The sequence below is a fragment of the Canis lupus genome, chromosome 12 (genome assembly GCF_048164855.1).
Source record: "Canis lupus baileyi chromosome 12, mCanLup2.hap1, whole genome shotgun sequence".
In the NCBI taxonomy this organism is placed as follows: Eukaryota; Metazoa; Chordata; class Mammalia; order Carnivora; family Canidae; genus Canis; species Canis lupus.
The window spans coordinates 21,490,367-21,504,372 of record NC_132849.1 but is presented as its reverse complement, the minus strand read 5'-3'; the positions used below and the strand labels follow the sequence as shown (position 1 = coordinate 21,504,372).

Here is a 14,006-nt window from a genome sequence, read left to right as displayed (position 1 = left end):
AGCTGAAAGACTACAGCCCACCCCTCCTGAGTAATGGGAGAGAGGCCTTCTTTTCACAATTTGGAGAGAGAAATACCTTGAAATTAATGAGTCTTCCTAGAAATTTTTTTTATTCATTTTCTGAGAACACATTATCTTTCTTAAGTCTAGCCCAGGGCTGAACATGGCTCATATAAGTCTCACACATGACTTTATCATTTAGATTGTTTGAAAGTAAATAAAAACAAATGGAAAAAAACATTAAATAAAAGCAATTTCTGGACTCTAAAAATGACCTAGAGATATTAGCTATTTTACACCCATCTCCAAAAACAAAAAAAGCATTTTTAATCAATTTTCAAGAAGATGCTCTAATCTTTAATTAAGTATGCATTTAAAAAAAGAAGCATTCTTCATATGTCCAGATTATACATGTTTATTTTGAGTTAGTGGATACAATGGCATATTAGATACCAGCACTCCAAGCTACACCTATGTATTTGCCTCTAAACCTTCACACAGCATCAGTTCCATTCTTCTAACATTCCACCACTGGGCCTCCTATTTCTAGCAAAATCATAGTTCCATTTTTTTAAAAGTAAAAGATGGATCAGCATATTGTGCTTCTAGTGCCCCCACAAAGATTATAATGGTCTCAAATAAGTGTTTACTTTCAGTAAAGGGGGGAAAATTGAAAATATGAGCACTCATAATGGCACTACTACAAGGAAAGAATAGAATACAGATTTCAAAGGAACATTTTGGCTCAATGAGTTAGTTTCTCCTTAGGAAAAAAAAAATCCACATAATGTCATGGATAGGACTTCAAAGTTAAATTGTTCAATTTGTGGGCCACACACTTCAGCGTATTGGCTAGTACATTTTTGCACTGAAACAGAAGCAATACAAGCTTTATGTTCTACCATTACACTTCCAGATTTTTCACTTATTAAGATACCTGCCAACCTAATGATTCTTGCATGCATTAGAGTTTGCTTTTGTAGAATGAAGTTTATTTTCCCCATCCCTCCCACTCCCATAAACATTGCAATGCGAACTCTTTGCCCAATTTTATGAGAATGTTACAAAGGACAGTTCTGTGCCACCTCAGGACAGGAATTCCCTGTTCCCTCCCCAGCTACTGATGAATCAGTAGTATTGATCACATCTCATCTTACATGCAAACAGACACTGCTCCCTTAATTTCCCCATGCCAGAGGCATACGAGTCGGCAGGTATGCATACAAAAATGGAATTAAAAAGAAAAGGAAAAGGAAAAAAAAGTTTTCTTATTAAAGCCTATCGTCCTAGAATGAATCCATTGCTTTGAATTCACTTAAGGCCTGTACAGGCGAAATGTGTTTCTTCTGGGAACCTCGTCTAACTCGTGTCTGGAATTCTTCAGGCTTTTCTCTCTTCACAAGGGGCTTCTTCTCTGGAGCCTTCATCTTCCAAGACACAACTGGTGAGTTGACAGCTGCTGTCCCATACACCTTCTGGTATTTGGTTGAGGCCACATAGGATGCTTTCACCGTGAGGACAACAGCATTCATCAGGTTTTTAGCTGCCTGGATAAGTGATGTGGCACTGTCCAGCTAGAGCAGGAGGAGGAGAGAGATACACCTGGGTTAGTCACAGCACAGCATTCACAAGATGGTGGTGTAACTTCATAGTTCAAACAGTGTTGTGCTTGTGCAGGTATATAATATTAACAAAAAAAGAGCAAATTATTAAATGATAAAGTGAACAAGCTACATAGCAATCACTCTCTTCTATCCTTAATCCCAAGGTGAAAAGAAAAAAAGAAGACACTCTATAAGGTATAGCTTTCTAAAACCCCAATACCTCTAAAGACTAAGAACTTTTTAGTATGTAAGAATTTGAGTATAACACAAGTTTTCCAAAGTGGAATATCTTATGTTATTACATTAGGTTGTTTGGTGAGGGTGAGAATTACTCAAATGCTTAAAAGGCATTTTGCAGGCGCTGTAGAATAAAAAGGTATACAGGGTTATATCTCAATTTTATAGCTCTACCCCTGGAAATATCTATTTATAGATTATTTCTTCATCCTGAGCTCAGTTATGATAGGAATGCAGGCAGCTAAGCAGAGAAACACACCGTTGGTGCACTGCCTTTTATTGAGGTGTTCACTGGACTTGAATATCTATTTAAGCATTTTCAGGTCTTGAATCTACCTCTTACAAAAATAATAATTATGTCAAGCTCTCATAGGTCAGAGAGTATTCAGTGAGATCCCCATTACCCCATGTTAATGAAATATTGATTTCTTATGATGTGGCAAACACTATTTTAAGAACTTTGTATTTCCCCATTTAACTCATAAGCACCCTAGGAGGTAGCTATTATTGTCATTGTATTTTATGATGAGAGAACTTGTGCTTTATACAATTTAAGTGATGAAGTCCTTAAAGACTGTACCATACTCCCACACTGTTGGGTAGGATAGCTAAGATACTATAACAAGTCATAACTTAGAGTAGGTTTAGAAGCTGATCCTTAGACTCAAACCAGGGATGTTTTTAGTTCATCTCTTTTATTCTTTTAACTAGTTTGACAATGTGGTATATATTTTATATGAAACCATTCAATATCTGTTTCAACCTGCTTCACTTCCTAGACTACAGATGCAAGAAAGTTCAAAACTGCATTTCCCAGACTCCTTTTCAGCCAGGATCTACAAGTGATCTAATAAAAGGAAAGAATTAACAGCTGACTATTTATCAAACTTCTTATAATATCATCTAAGAAAATATATCCATTGCAGTTAAATGAGGAATCCAATAATGTTTCTCATTGTTGAGCTTGATGGGGTGTAGCGGCATTAGCGAATGGGAGTTAGATATGTACCTTCTGTGTGTAAGGTAATTGGCAAATTTTTTAAGCTAAGGGACCCCAAATACTGTGGCCCCTCTATGTGATGTGACTTGCCCTTATTTTAACTTTTTGCCATTTTCTGTGATCAAAGCATGTCCCAAACAGTGACTGGGCACATCAGAAGTTACATCTAAGGCCTCTGTGATGCTATTTCTCAGGCTGTTCTCTGTTCCGTGTACTTCATTAGAGCTAAATAAATATAATGCTAAATTAAAAAAATTATGACAAGTGAGCTCTCAGTTCTCCCACCACCAGAAAAGCTCATGAAGTTAGGTCACTGGGGAAAACAATGGACGATGCTTTCTATGTATGAATTCCTTTCAATACCATAGAATTGAGGCTTTACTATTTAAAATATAGATCGAAGGCCAGTATTACATTTACCCTATAACAACATAAAAAAGAAGCAAAGAGATTTGTGGATTAGAGCCATGATTCAGCAAAGAGATAACTGACTGCTTTGTGAATGAAATCAATCAAATATATAGAGTAAGCACTTTACCACTTCTATTACACTGTACAAGGTGCACATATACAAAAATAACTGCTTAACCCATACTGTTAATTTATAGAGCATAAATTTTGAAAGCTAGCTAAGGAAAAGCAAATTCTAGGTTATTCATGTTAATAGAAGAGAAGCCACACATGGATTAGTAGTACAGTGATTCTCATAGTCTATGAACCAGCAGTATCAGTATCACCTGGGAACCTGATAGAAACTCTCAAATTTTCTGAATAAAAAAATCTGTAATCCAGGGGATGCTGATGCATGCTAGAGATTGAGAACCACTGGATAAATGAAACCCAAGGACTATGTGAAGGTTTATTTCATCTAATGATTTTAGGACTTTGAACATACATGAGTTTGGTAACATCGGGGCCAGTTATCTGGCTGAATTTTACTTTTTTATCTTTTTTTATTATACCCCCAGGTAGAAGTATAAATAATGAGATAGAGAGATAGCAAATGTTGGGACAACTGGGTCAGTCACAGTTTCTTTAGAAGCTAGATACCCTACCCCTTGGCCAATTGACAGCTCCCTGTAAGTCTGTCAGGTTTCAAAAATGAGAAATATTCATTCATAAAGTAAGTTAATTCTGTTGTGTATCATGGGTAAAGAAAGGGAAGAATGGTATCAGGGACAGTTCTGTGAATTTGCTTCTGGGCAAGAAAATTAGTAGAAGTAGAATAAGACAAGATGCATCTACTGCATTATTAAGTGGTTCTCTGAAAGCAAATCTTGGGAGAATTGAGTGGATCCAGAGGGAAGAATTACAAGTAATTTGGAAATTTTTACCACCGATTCCATTTTCAGATAGATGGTGTCTAATTCTGCAGCAAAAATATGATAGCCTGTCTCTTCTTCAGAACCCCTTTGCTCTCCCAGCCTGATGGAGGAATCCTGTGAATAAACCTAATACATTGGTTGAAAGTGAGACATCTCTGAAATATAAAGCCAATGATTTCATTCAAGGTAACTGGTAGGGAAGATACTGAATTTGTGGTAAAGTGTAAAGCTAGTAGGTGAGGAACTGGGCCAGCTAACCCTGAACAAGTATACTGCTAGACAACATGCCCAATCTAAAAAGATATTTACGAACTCCAGGTTTAAGAAAAAGCCAAAGGATAATGTTTACCATTCCCCTATATCCATTTTAATGATTTAGATCATTGTTGCTACAATCAGAATTTGTTTTATTTAAAAATGACTCCCCTTTATGCTTGTCCAAAATAGCACAGAGACCTGGTATGTGTCATTAAAAATTCACTTCCTAAAGAAAATACACTAAAATGACTAGGGCTACATGGCAAGATCTTTTAATACAAGGTTTAGGAAACCCTGTTTAACCTAATTGTATTGTTTTGCAATTTATACTATATGGCATTTTCAGACAAGATATATAAATGAATTATGTACAAATGAAGTCCTAATAACCAATATTAATTGAGCATTTAGGAGGTGCTTAGACATTGCCTTTGTCCTTTTAATTACATTGCATGGTTTAAGTTCCAAAAATTCCTTGAAGTAGGAACAATCAATATAAGCTTAGAAAGGTAATAGAACTTGCCTCTGAAATAATGGGCAAAACTAGGGATCAGGACCTATACTGTTTTTCTCCAAAGACTACCATCTGAACCCCTCTTTCATCTCTGGGGTTCTTGTTTTTTAGTGACTATCATTCAAAATGAACCTATCTCAATGATTAGTTCTGTTTGTGTAATGCCTGTCCTTAAACTTGGTACCATTCTATACACATCATGACTGAGTATGGTGAGAGCCACCATCTCAGCTGTGACTCTTAGTTTCATCCTTGGAGCCTGAATTCTTTGTAACTAGGTCTCCTGGCCTCAGGTATGTTCCTACCTCCTTCTTGGCTTAGATTTATCCTCATGGCAGCAGCGACTGGAATCTGATCCCCACAGATTTCTCTTATACTTGCTCAGCTTCTCTGAAGCATAGTCACTGCACATAGTCACTGACTGGTCGTGCTCTTGGATGGGGTTCAGCTACTTAGTGCTCTAAGCCTCCTCTATCAGGGCTGGTATTCCTAGATTTATAACAGCTTTAAAGTGGATTGTATTTAGAAATACATTCCTCCAGCTAGTCTATATATGTACTGATTAACCTGGGAGCAGAAAGACTCATATCTTTTCCTACTTAAGAGACTTTTTATTCCTACTGGACATTTAGTTCAGTCCTTATATCTAAGAGAAGTAACCTAAATTTCAGTTAATTAAAAAAAAAAAAAAAGCTACATTTAACACCAATGTACCAGTCTCTGCATTAGCTCCCTGAGTTTCTTTTCTTTCCTTCAATCTCACAACAATGTCTGAGACAGGTATTACTATTATGCCCAGTTGGGACAGAGAGGGGCCATGCAGCTTGCTAAGTATCACATTGCAGGTAGGTGTTGAAGCCAAAACTTAAACCCAGGCAGCCTAACTCCAGAGTCCATGGACTAACCATTTCTTGATGCTGCTTCCCAGAGCCATGCATGGCAGATGAAGCCACAGCTCACCAATCTATCAAGCTATGCTAGACTAATTAATTCTCCCTATTTTATTTTATAGGTGTCTGCTATCCCTAACCACAGAAATCAGGCTTCTCCTAATTCTGTCACTATTTTTTTTTTAAATATCAAAGTACTATTTTAAAAAGGTAGCAGATGTTTCCTCACATCTTGTTCTGTTACAATCCATGAAAAGCAAATAAGGGTGGGAGAGCTGTTTCATAGCCATCTCTATAGGGTTTTTCTAGTTCTTTTTCTGCCTCTGTACTAGTCTTTTCTTTTTAACCCCACTAAAATTCTCATAGACAGATTTATCTTTCCCTACATCATCCTCAATTTGTGTTTTGAATGGAGAGATATAGAGGGGAGATGTTGCTGATTTGTGATTTTTTTCATTAATTGATATTTGTGCTAATTCCTTAGGTTGAAGATTGTCATGAAAAGTGCTTAAAATGACTTTACAGGATCATCTGAAGAATTCTGAAACCCCCTCCCATAAGTCTTACACTACTTCATGCAAATGGAGGTTATGTTGCAAGAGGTGTTCAGTTTCTTTTTTTTTTTAAGATCTTATTTATTTATTCATGAGACACACACACACACACACACACACACACACACACAGAGGCAGAGACACAGGCAGAGGGAGAAGCAAGCCCCATACAGGGAGCCCAATGTGGGACTTGATTCTGGGACTCCAGGATCACACCCTGGGCTGAAGGCAGGCGCTAAAACACTGGGCCACCTAGGGATCCCCAAGGTGTTCAGTTTCAATAGAAACAGACTTTGATGCAAATATAACTGAGAGACTCAATCAAACTCTCAATCAAACTCTCAAAGTACACCTCCATTTCTGGAAATGCTGAATTCTCATATAATCTTTTGGTTTATCTCTTTCTTTCTACCTATCCACATATTTCTTCAAATACTTACTTTATATCTACTTTGTGCCAACCACCATGCTTGTGTTGGGTATACATAGACAGACACAAACCATAAGGTCTAATGCTGATAAGTGGTTTAGTGGGATTAAGGTGCTAAAGAAACAGAGACAATATAGTACCTACTTTCAGTCAGGTAGGGATATGGTGGAAAAAGAAGACATCATGATGAGAATGATAGTCTAAACTCACTTTAATGAATAAAGTAGGTGGTTATAGGTGACTAGATGGTTGAGTGATTAAAAAAAAAAGATAGTTCTGGAATTCCTAGATAGTAAGTATAGCTAGGTATATATTGATGCTCTGAAACCAGATGATAGAAATAAGAGGAAAGTGGAGGTGTTACAATATTGAGTTTAATTCTGGACATGCTGAATTTGAGGTATCTGTGTTACATGTCAGTAAAGTTATCAAAGTGGCAATTGAAATTATGGGAATGAAACTTCAGAGGCCAGTTCTAAGAAACCACATGTTTTACTTATACTGGTTTTCCTAATTATTTCATGAACAGCATTCTGCATATTATAGGTATCTATGTCAATTTCTGATTTCTTCTTCCTTTATATTCTTTATTTAAGTATTTTCACGAAGAAAGAATAAAATGCTGAATCCTTATTTTCTCTGGTCAAAAAGCTCAATAGATCTACTAAAATTTTTCTCAGCTTTATACTTTCAGTATCAATCTAAAGCATAATATCATCAAGAAATATCTTAACTATTCCCTTGACAGGCAAGGCTACTTTCTGTTAAGTAATTAGCAATCCTTCATCCTTGAAAATCATGGTGAAATTCCTGAGACCACCCAGCAATAAGACAAATGCAGTTTAGACTTAACAGCTGCCTTTAACTATACACACATATACACACACACACAGGACATTGTCAAAACTACAAAATAATGTAAAGGAGGTGGAGGGAAACACACTAGGTTAAATATATGGGACATAGTTAATGTCTTAGGATGTTAATGTGTGAGAGCCAGGTATATAATCATAGAAGAAAATTAGGGTTTCATTATGTGTTCTACAATAATCCATTTTAAGATTGCATAGAGAGATAGAAATATAACCTGGAAATCTATTTTCAAAATAGCTGAGTTTTACTGATAAATACTAAACCATAAATGGTAGTTCATGGGAATCCCCAGTAGAAAGCTATCTGTACTTGGATTTAAAATAATGCAAATGGCATGGGACTACCAGATAAATGAAATAGAACAAAATAAACCAAATTCATTTCAAGGTAATTTTGATGTATAAAAACAGAGGAGTTTTACTTAATCACCTCAAAAAACTTAGAAATGCCTAGGGGAGGGAACACAGTCCCATTTGGGCCTACTATTTTAATTTTCTCAAGTCAGAGCTGATAGTGTTAATGATTTTGAAAATGCTAAAAGGGCTCTGCAAATATGGGCAGAGTCCATTTTAGGCTCTTGCAAGATCTTTCAGTGGGAATAACTTAGTATTTCACATCTAAGAAGTATTTTAATGGGGCTATTCTCTACATATTCAGGCCTGGGATAGTGTTTTGCAGGGAGGAAGTTGTAATGGGAGTACGGACAATAAATTGAAAGTAAACACCGTGAGAAAACTGGAATCTTTCCACTGCAGCTGGTCATTTATTTATATTTAAACAGTTATCTCCCCAAAAGGAGTCACAAATTTCTTGGAGGAGGAAACAAACAAACAAACAAAAAACGACTACCCCCACCCCCGCCCCCCCTACAAGTCAGCTTTGCTGTTAATGAATGGGAGGTTAGAAACCCAGAGCATTGGAGCCTTTTATCCACCAAGAACAGTTCACGTTTTAAAAATCCATGAGGCTTTGAAAAGATATTTGATCTATTCAGAAACTGTGATACTTTTGAAATACCTTGAAATACCTGCCTACTTCTTCCATAGTCTACATCAATAACACTTTTTAAAAGCTCTAGCAAGTTCAGCATAATAAATAACTCAAGCAAACAAAAGACATGGTGAAAAGGTTCAGCCTAACCAAATCTTTCCCTAACTTTATGGATGTTTACACACTTGCAAATAAGACAATTCCTTTGCGGTAAGCCCTCCTTTCAGTGTCCTAGTCCACTCACTCTTCATCAAACAACAATGTAGTAAGTTAGCAAAACCGCATTCCTTCTGGATAAGGTAGTGACAGGGATTTGCCACTCATCTTTATGGTGGCCATGACTGGCATTATTAATCACAGCACTTTAGTCCCTCAAAAGCTGCTGAGGAGCTTAGGAAAAGAAACATCTTTACCTCCTTTCTCTAAGAGGTCACATTTTGACAGAGTGTCAAGAACTACTTGATATGGTTTATAATACAGATTTGTCATACACCTCTGTATTTTGTACACCTTTCCTTCTGTATTTAAATTGACTTGTTTAATATCTTTTGTTTTTGTTTCTTCCAATCAGATTGCTGACAAGTATGATGCTGTATTTACTCTTGTTTCTATAGCTGATACCATAATAAGAGTTGATTAAACAGAAGACTTTAAGTAATAAAGGAAGTTCAAAGTATGGGGGAATTATTTTAAATCAGGTGATAAAAATTAGCTGAATATAATAGCAAATAGGGTGTCTGAGGTGAAATGACCATCATAGGTATGCTTCAATTATAGTTATGAAAAAAAAACTGCATTAAATCTGGTAATATTCCAACAATCCTTTACAAATGACAGCTGAAGTACTGTGGGAAAACTCCTGAAGAGTTGGCTTAATCTCATGGGTATTCACATTTCATTTTTAATATCTTGAAGATCAAACGTTTTATAACTTTAAGTAGTGGATCAGTCAAAGCATAAAGAAGGATAAGAGGTCTGTTATTTTTTTTTCAGGGTTACCCTGAGTGATGCCAGGGAGGCAGCTGGTGTTCTACCAATGCTGAAGACCAGTTGTTAGGAAATCTGTACGTAATGGCTCAAGATTAAGTTGGCAAAGGCCTTAGCAGAAAAGCACTGCCATCTAAGGAAAAAATCTCCACAGCATTGAGAAATTTACCAGTTGGCTCCAGGTAACTTTTTCAATTGGACAAATTTGTGTCTTTGTTTTTAATTCATTTACGTAGGTAGTAGCGCTTCATAGTCAGCCAGTCCACTGATTAACTGTCTTCATTTGCATTTTTTCAATTATAGGTAAGTAAACCTTGGGGACTCCCATGAAGGCTTAATTACAGTCAACAAATTTCCTAAATATGGCTTAGAGCCATTCTTTCTCACTATTAAAGGCTGAACAGTTTTTACTCAACCCAAAACAAGGCATTCTTGCTAACCTTGGAATCCCAAGGAGAAGTGGGAATATCAAGAGGTGTTGGCCCTTGGAAAATTAGGAACTGGCATGTCTGTTCATTTAGGACTCCCTAGCTCCTGTTTCTATATTTCTTCTCATACTCTTCCTTTTTTAATACTTCAGAGAAGGCCTCTGGGTCAGGAAATCTTGGATTGTTTTCACCTAACACAGAAGTACAGGCAATTGTGGTACTGATGGATTTTTAGATACCTACCATGACTGGGAGATAGTCCTGTGTAAAAAGACAATCTTTACATCACATAAATATACCATGCATTGATTGTTGATCCTGTCATCTATAATAATGAGCATGTCCTCACCATCCAAGGTTCTCTTCAAAGGGCTAAAATTCCTTTTTACCTTTCCTATACAAGAGCCAATTAGCAGAAGATCACTACCTTTGATGGATTTCCCTAAGCAGTATCATCATTATTGAGAGACAAATCTAAGACAAGCCATTGTTCAAGACTCCAAGAACATTATCTTCATAAAATAGATGAGCCACCAAAGGATCTATACTATCAGAAGTGCCTAAATCTGTATGGATATGGGGATCTGCTGATACATGATGAAGGCTATTTAATACCTTATGAAATATCTCCTAGGCTCCAGCATGCAATTACAACAATTAAGAAAGGAATAGACAAGAGTCAAGGATGACAAGTTCGGACGCTAGAGGACTATGCTGGCAAGTGAGCATAATCCAAAGGTCCTGAATTATTATTTTCTTTCACTTTTCTTCACATTCAACCATTAGGAATTGTGTTACATGGCATTATTCATATGTTGAAGAAAGGGAACTTTCATCTAGCTCATGACCCTTTCCTTATCAGGTGGGTGGAAAGAGCTGGTGGAAGCCTCTCTTACTACCTGAATTACTGCTGAAGAGACTTCTTCCCCAGGAGTTTTTGTTGCCTCTCCTCAGGATCCTAGACCCCTTTTCCAATACCTTCTTACATATCACCCTCTCCATCCTGCTCTCCTCTACATCTTTTCTATATATTTTCTCTCTTAAAATGAACACTTTCTAGTATTAAGTATTAAATGAGATAATACCCTCAAAGCTGAATGCCTGGCAATGATAGGCCCTTATCAAATTTTAAGTTTTTATTATTCTGTGACCCATGTTTCCTTAAATCACCACTTGAGTCCAAAAGGATCTTTTAAAATTATATTTCTTGGATTCTACCACTTTCTCCTTGCAGGTTTCCTCCTTACCTCTACTTTCCTGCATTTGGACTTTCTCCAACCCTCTTCTTACTGAAGTTACCACTTTGGCTTGCTTTTAATGCCTGCATATCATAGTGGGGTTTTTTGTTTTGTTTTGTTTTATAATTAGGCTTCAAGCTTATCAGAGAGCCCAACATGGGACCTGAACTCACAACCCTGAGGGATCAAGAGTTGGATGCTTAATGGACTGAGCTACCCAAGTGCCCCAATGCCTGTATATAATGGTTTTAATGTGATAGGGATAACGCATGGAGAAATTCACAGGGGCAATAAAAAAGTTTCAAAGGATTAGAATCTTATCTAACACTACTGAATTATTTATAAGGAAGAAATTAGAGGTCAAGATTTAGTACAAGAAAGAATGGGGGTTTTACATAAATGTATGATGTCCATAATTATGAACATTTGGGGCTTAATTGGGGTTGGAGAAAGAAAATCAAGATGGCCATAGTAAGATAGACAGGGAAGGCAATCTGGTCTAATATGAAAGGCAGCAAAATTCATACTATACAATATTTTACCCAACCATTTATAGAGCCTAAAATTCAAAAAATTCAGGCTCTTCATTGTGGTTAGTATGTTATTTCTAGGTGTTTCTTACTAATAACAAATTATGTCACCTTGAAAGTGTAACTTTTTAAAAACATAAGAAATAACAATTATTGGTGAAGATGTGAAGAAAAAGTAGCCCTTGTGCATTGTTGGTGGGAATGCAAACTCCATGGAAAACAGTATGGAGGCTCCTCAGAGCAGTGATTCCACTACTGAGTATTAACCCAAATAAAACAAGAACACTAATTCAAAAAAAGAAATCAATGGACCACTATGCTTATTGCAGCACTATTTACAATAGCCAAGATATGGAAGCAATGTCCATCAATACATACAGTATATACATACATACAATAGAATGTTACACATCGATAAAAGGGAGTTTAATGCTAAGTGAAATAAGACAAATACTACATGATTTCTCTAACAAGTGGAATTTAAGAAACAAAACAAATGATCAAAAAAAAAATGGCAAACAAAAAAACAAACTCTTAGAGAACAAACTAGTGAGTGCTAGAGGGGCAGTGAGTGGAAGTATGAGTGAAATAGATGAAGAGGATTGAGGTATACACTTATCGTGGGGATTATTGAGTAATATGAAATTGTTAAATCAGTATAATATACACCTTAAGCTAATAACACTGTTCATTATATTGAATACAAAAACAATTCTAGTATGTAAGCTAGAAAAAGAAAAACATGGAGCTGCCCCTTCTGGCCTAGGAGAGCTCATCAAACATTGAATATACCTCCCAAGTCTGGTGCTTCCTTTCCATCAAAACAAATAATTGGGTTCCCTGGACTTGTTTTTTAAAGTTTTAAATCTCTTTTCCTACAATATAGGCTTTTTTAATCCTAGTCCATGGGACCTAGACCTAGCACCTGCCATCTCTACTTAAGATTGGCCTAGCTCATCATCTAAATCCAGGAAAAGACATACGCTGTGAGATCTATATATTCTTTAGGAATAGTTTTAACATCCCACCCAACAAGCTTCCAAGAACATAAGCAAACAAACCTTGCTACCTTTGGTTGGACTGTGCTGACATTTATCATGCAAATAAGTTAGAAAAGGGTAGATTTTGAGAATAGACCTTTTTATGAAAAAAGAAAAGGAAAAAAATCTGGGATGATTAAAAATAAAATCTAAGGGAAGGATAGTGCCTAAGCTGTGGTCTGGAAAGGCCAGGAGACAGCAAGAAGTAAGGCAGGTACAAAACAAAAAACACAATGGGAAACCTTAAGATTAGCCCTACTTGTCAATGCTCCATGCCTCTTCCAAAACCCATAAAACAAGGATGGCTGATTTGTATCACAGTTGCTGCCATTTCTTTCTTCAATGGTATGTTTAGTAGGCATGGCCAATCAATAATAGTCCTTTGTCTTAGACTTGGTCTCAGAATTCTCAAAGCAAAGCCCAATCAATAGCAACTGATGACAGTAATCAAGATGAAACCCATTTAAAGAAAAGGATATAATTAGAAGAAAGCTTATGAAAGAGAAACATTTTTTGAGTAAAAGCAAACATACACTAACGGTGATAGGCAAACACTAAAAGACAAAAGTGGTAAAATCAATTATATCTTTAAAACATTAGTTAAGGGAACTCACCAAAACAAGTAAAATGTGCATGGGGAAGTAAAAGTTTTTTAGAATGTGTCTGAACTTTAGTTATCATCAACTTAATATGGGCTGCTTTATATGAACCTCATGGTAATTAAAAACCTATAATAGATAATACTAGAGAAAATCACTAATTACAAGAAAAGAAAGGAACAGAAACTATAAAAACAACAAAATGGCAATCAGTACATGACTATCAGTAAGTCCAGAACCAGATGGCTTTATAGGTGAATTCTATCAAAAATTTAAAGAAGTGTTCATATCTATTCCAAAAAATAGAAAATGAAAGCTTCCAAATTTATTTTGCAAGGTCAGCATTTCCCTGGTACGAAAATCAAAGAAACAACAAACAAATTATAGGCTGATGACCAAAGATGCAAACATCCTTAACAAAATATTAGTAAACTGCATTTAACAATGCATCAAAAGGATTATTCAATCAAATTGGATTTATGCTAGTGAAACAAGCGTGGTTTAATATT

General features: G+C 36.2%; 1 protein-coding gene across 9 annotated transcripts in view; it reads right to left on the bottom strand.

The window, feature by feature from the left end:
* Window positions 1–399: 399 nt before the first annotated feature.
* Window positions 400–14,006, bottom strand: part of CTNNA2 (catenin alpha 2) — a 1,079,777-nt gene continuing 1,066,170 nt past the window's right edge. For 7 of the 9 annotated variants that reach the window (XM_072769992.1, XM_072769991.1, XM_072769993.1 and 4 more), the window contains 2 exons: window positions 4,176–4,292; window positions 400–1,574 (listed from right to left, as the gene is read on the bottom strand). In XM_072769992.1, coding sequence (XP_072626093.1) covers window positions 1,287–1,574; window positions 4,176–4,292 — 405 coding nt within the window. In that variant the 3' untranslated portion in view covers window positions 400–1,286. The remainder of the gene's footprint in view (window positions 1,575–4,175; window positions 4,293–14,006) is intronic. The other 2 variants (XM_072769995.1, XM_072769997.1) reach the window with 1 other exon arrangement.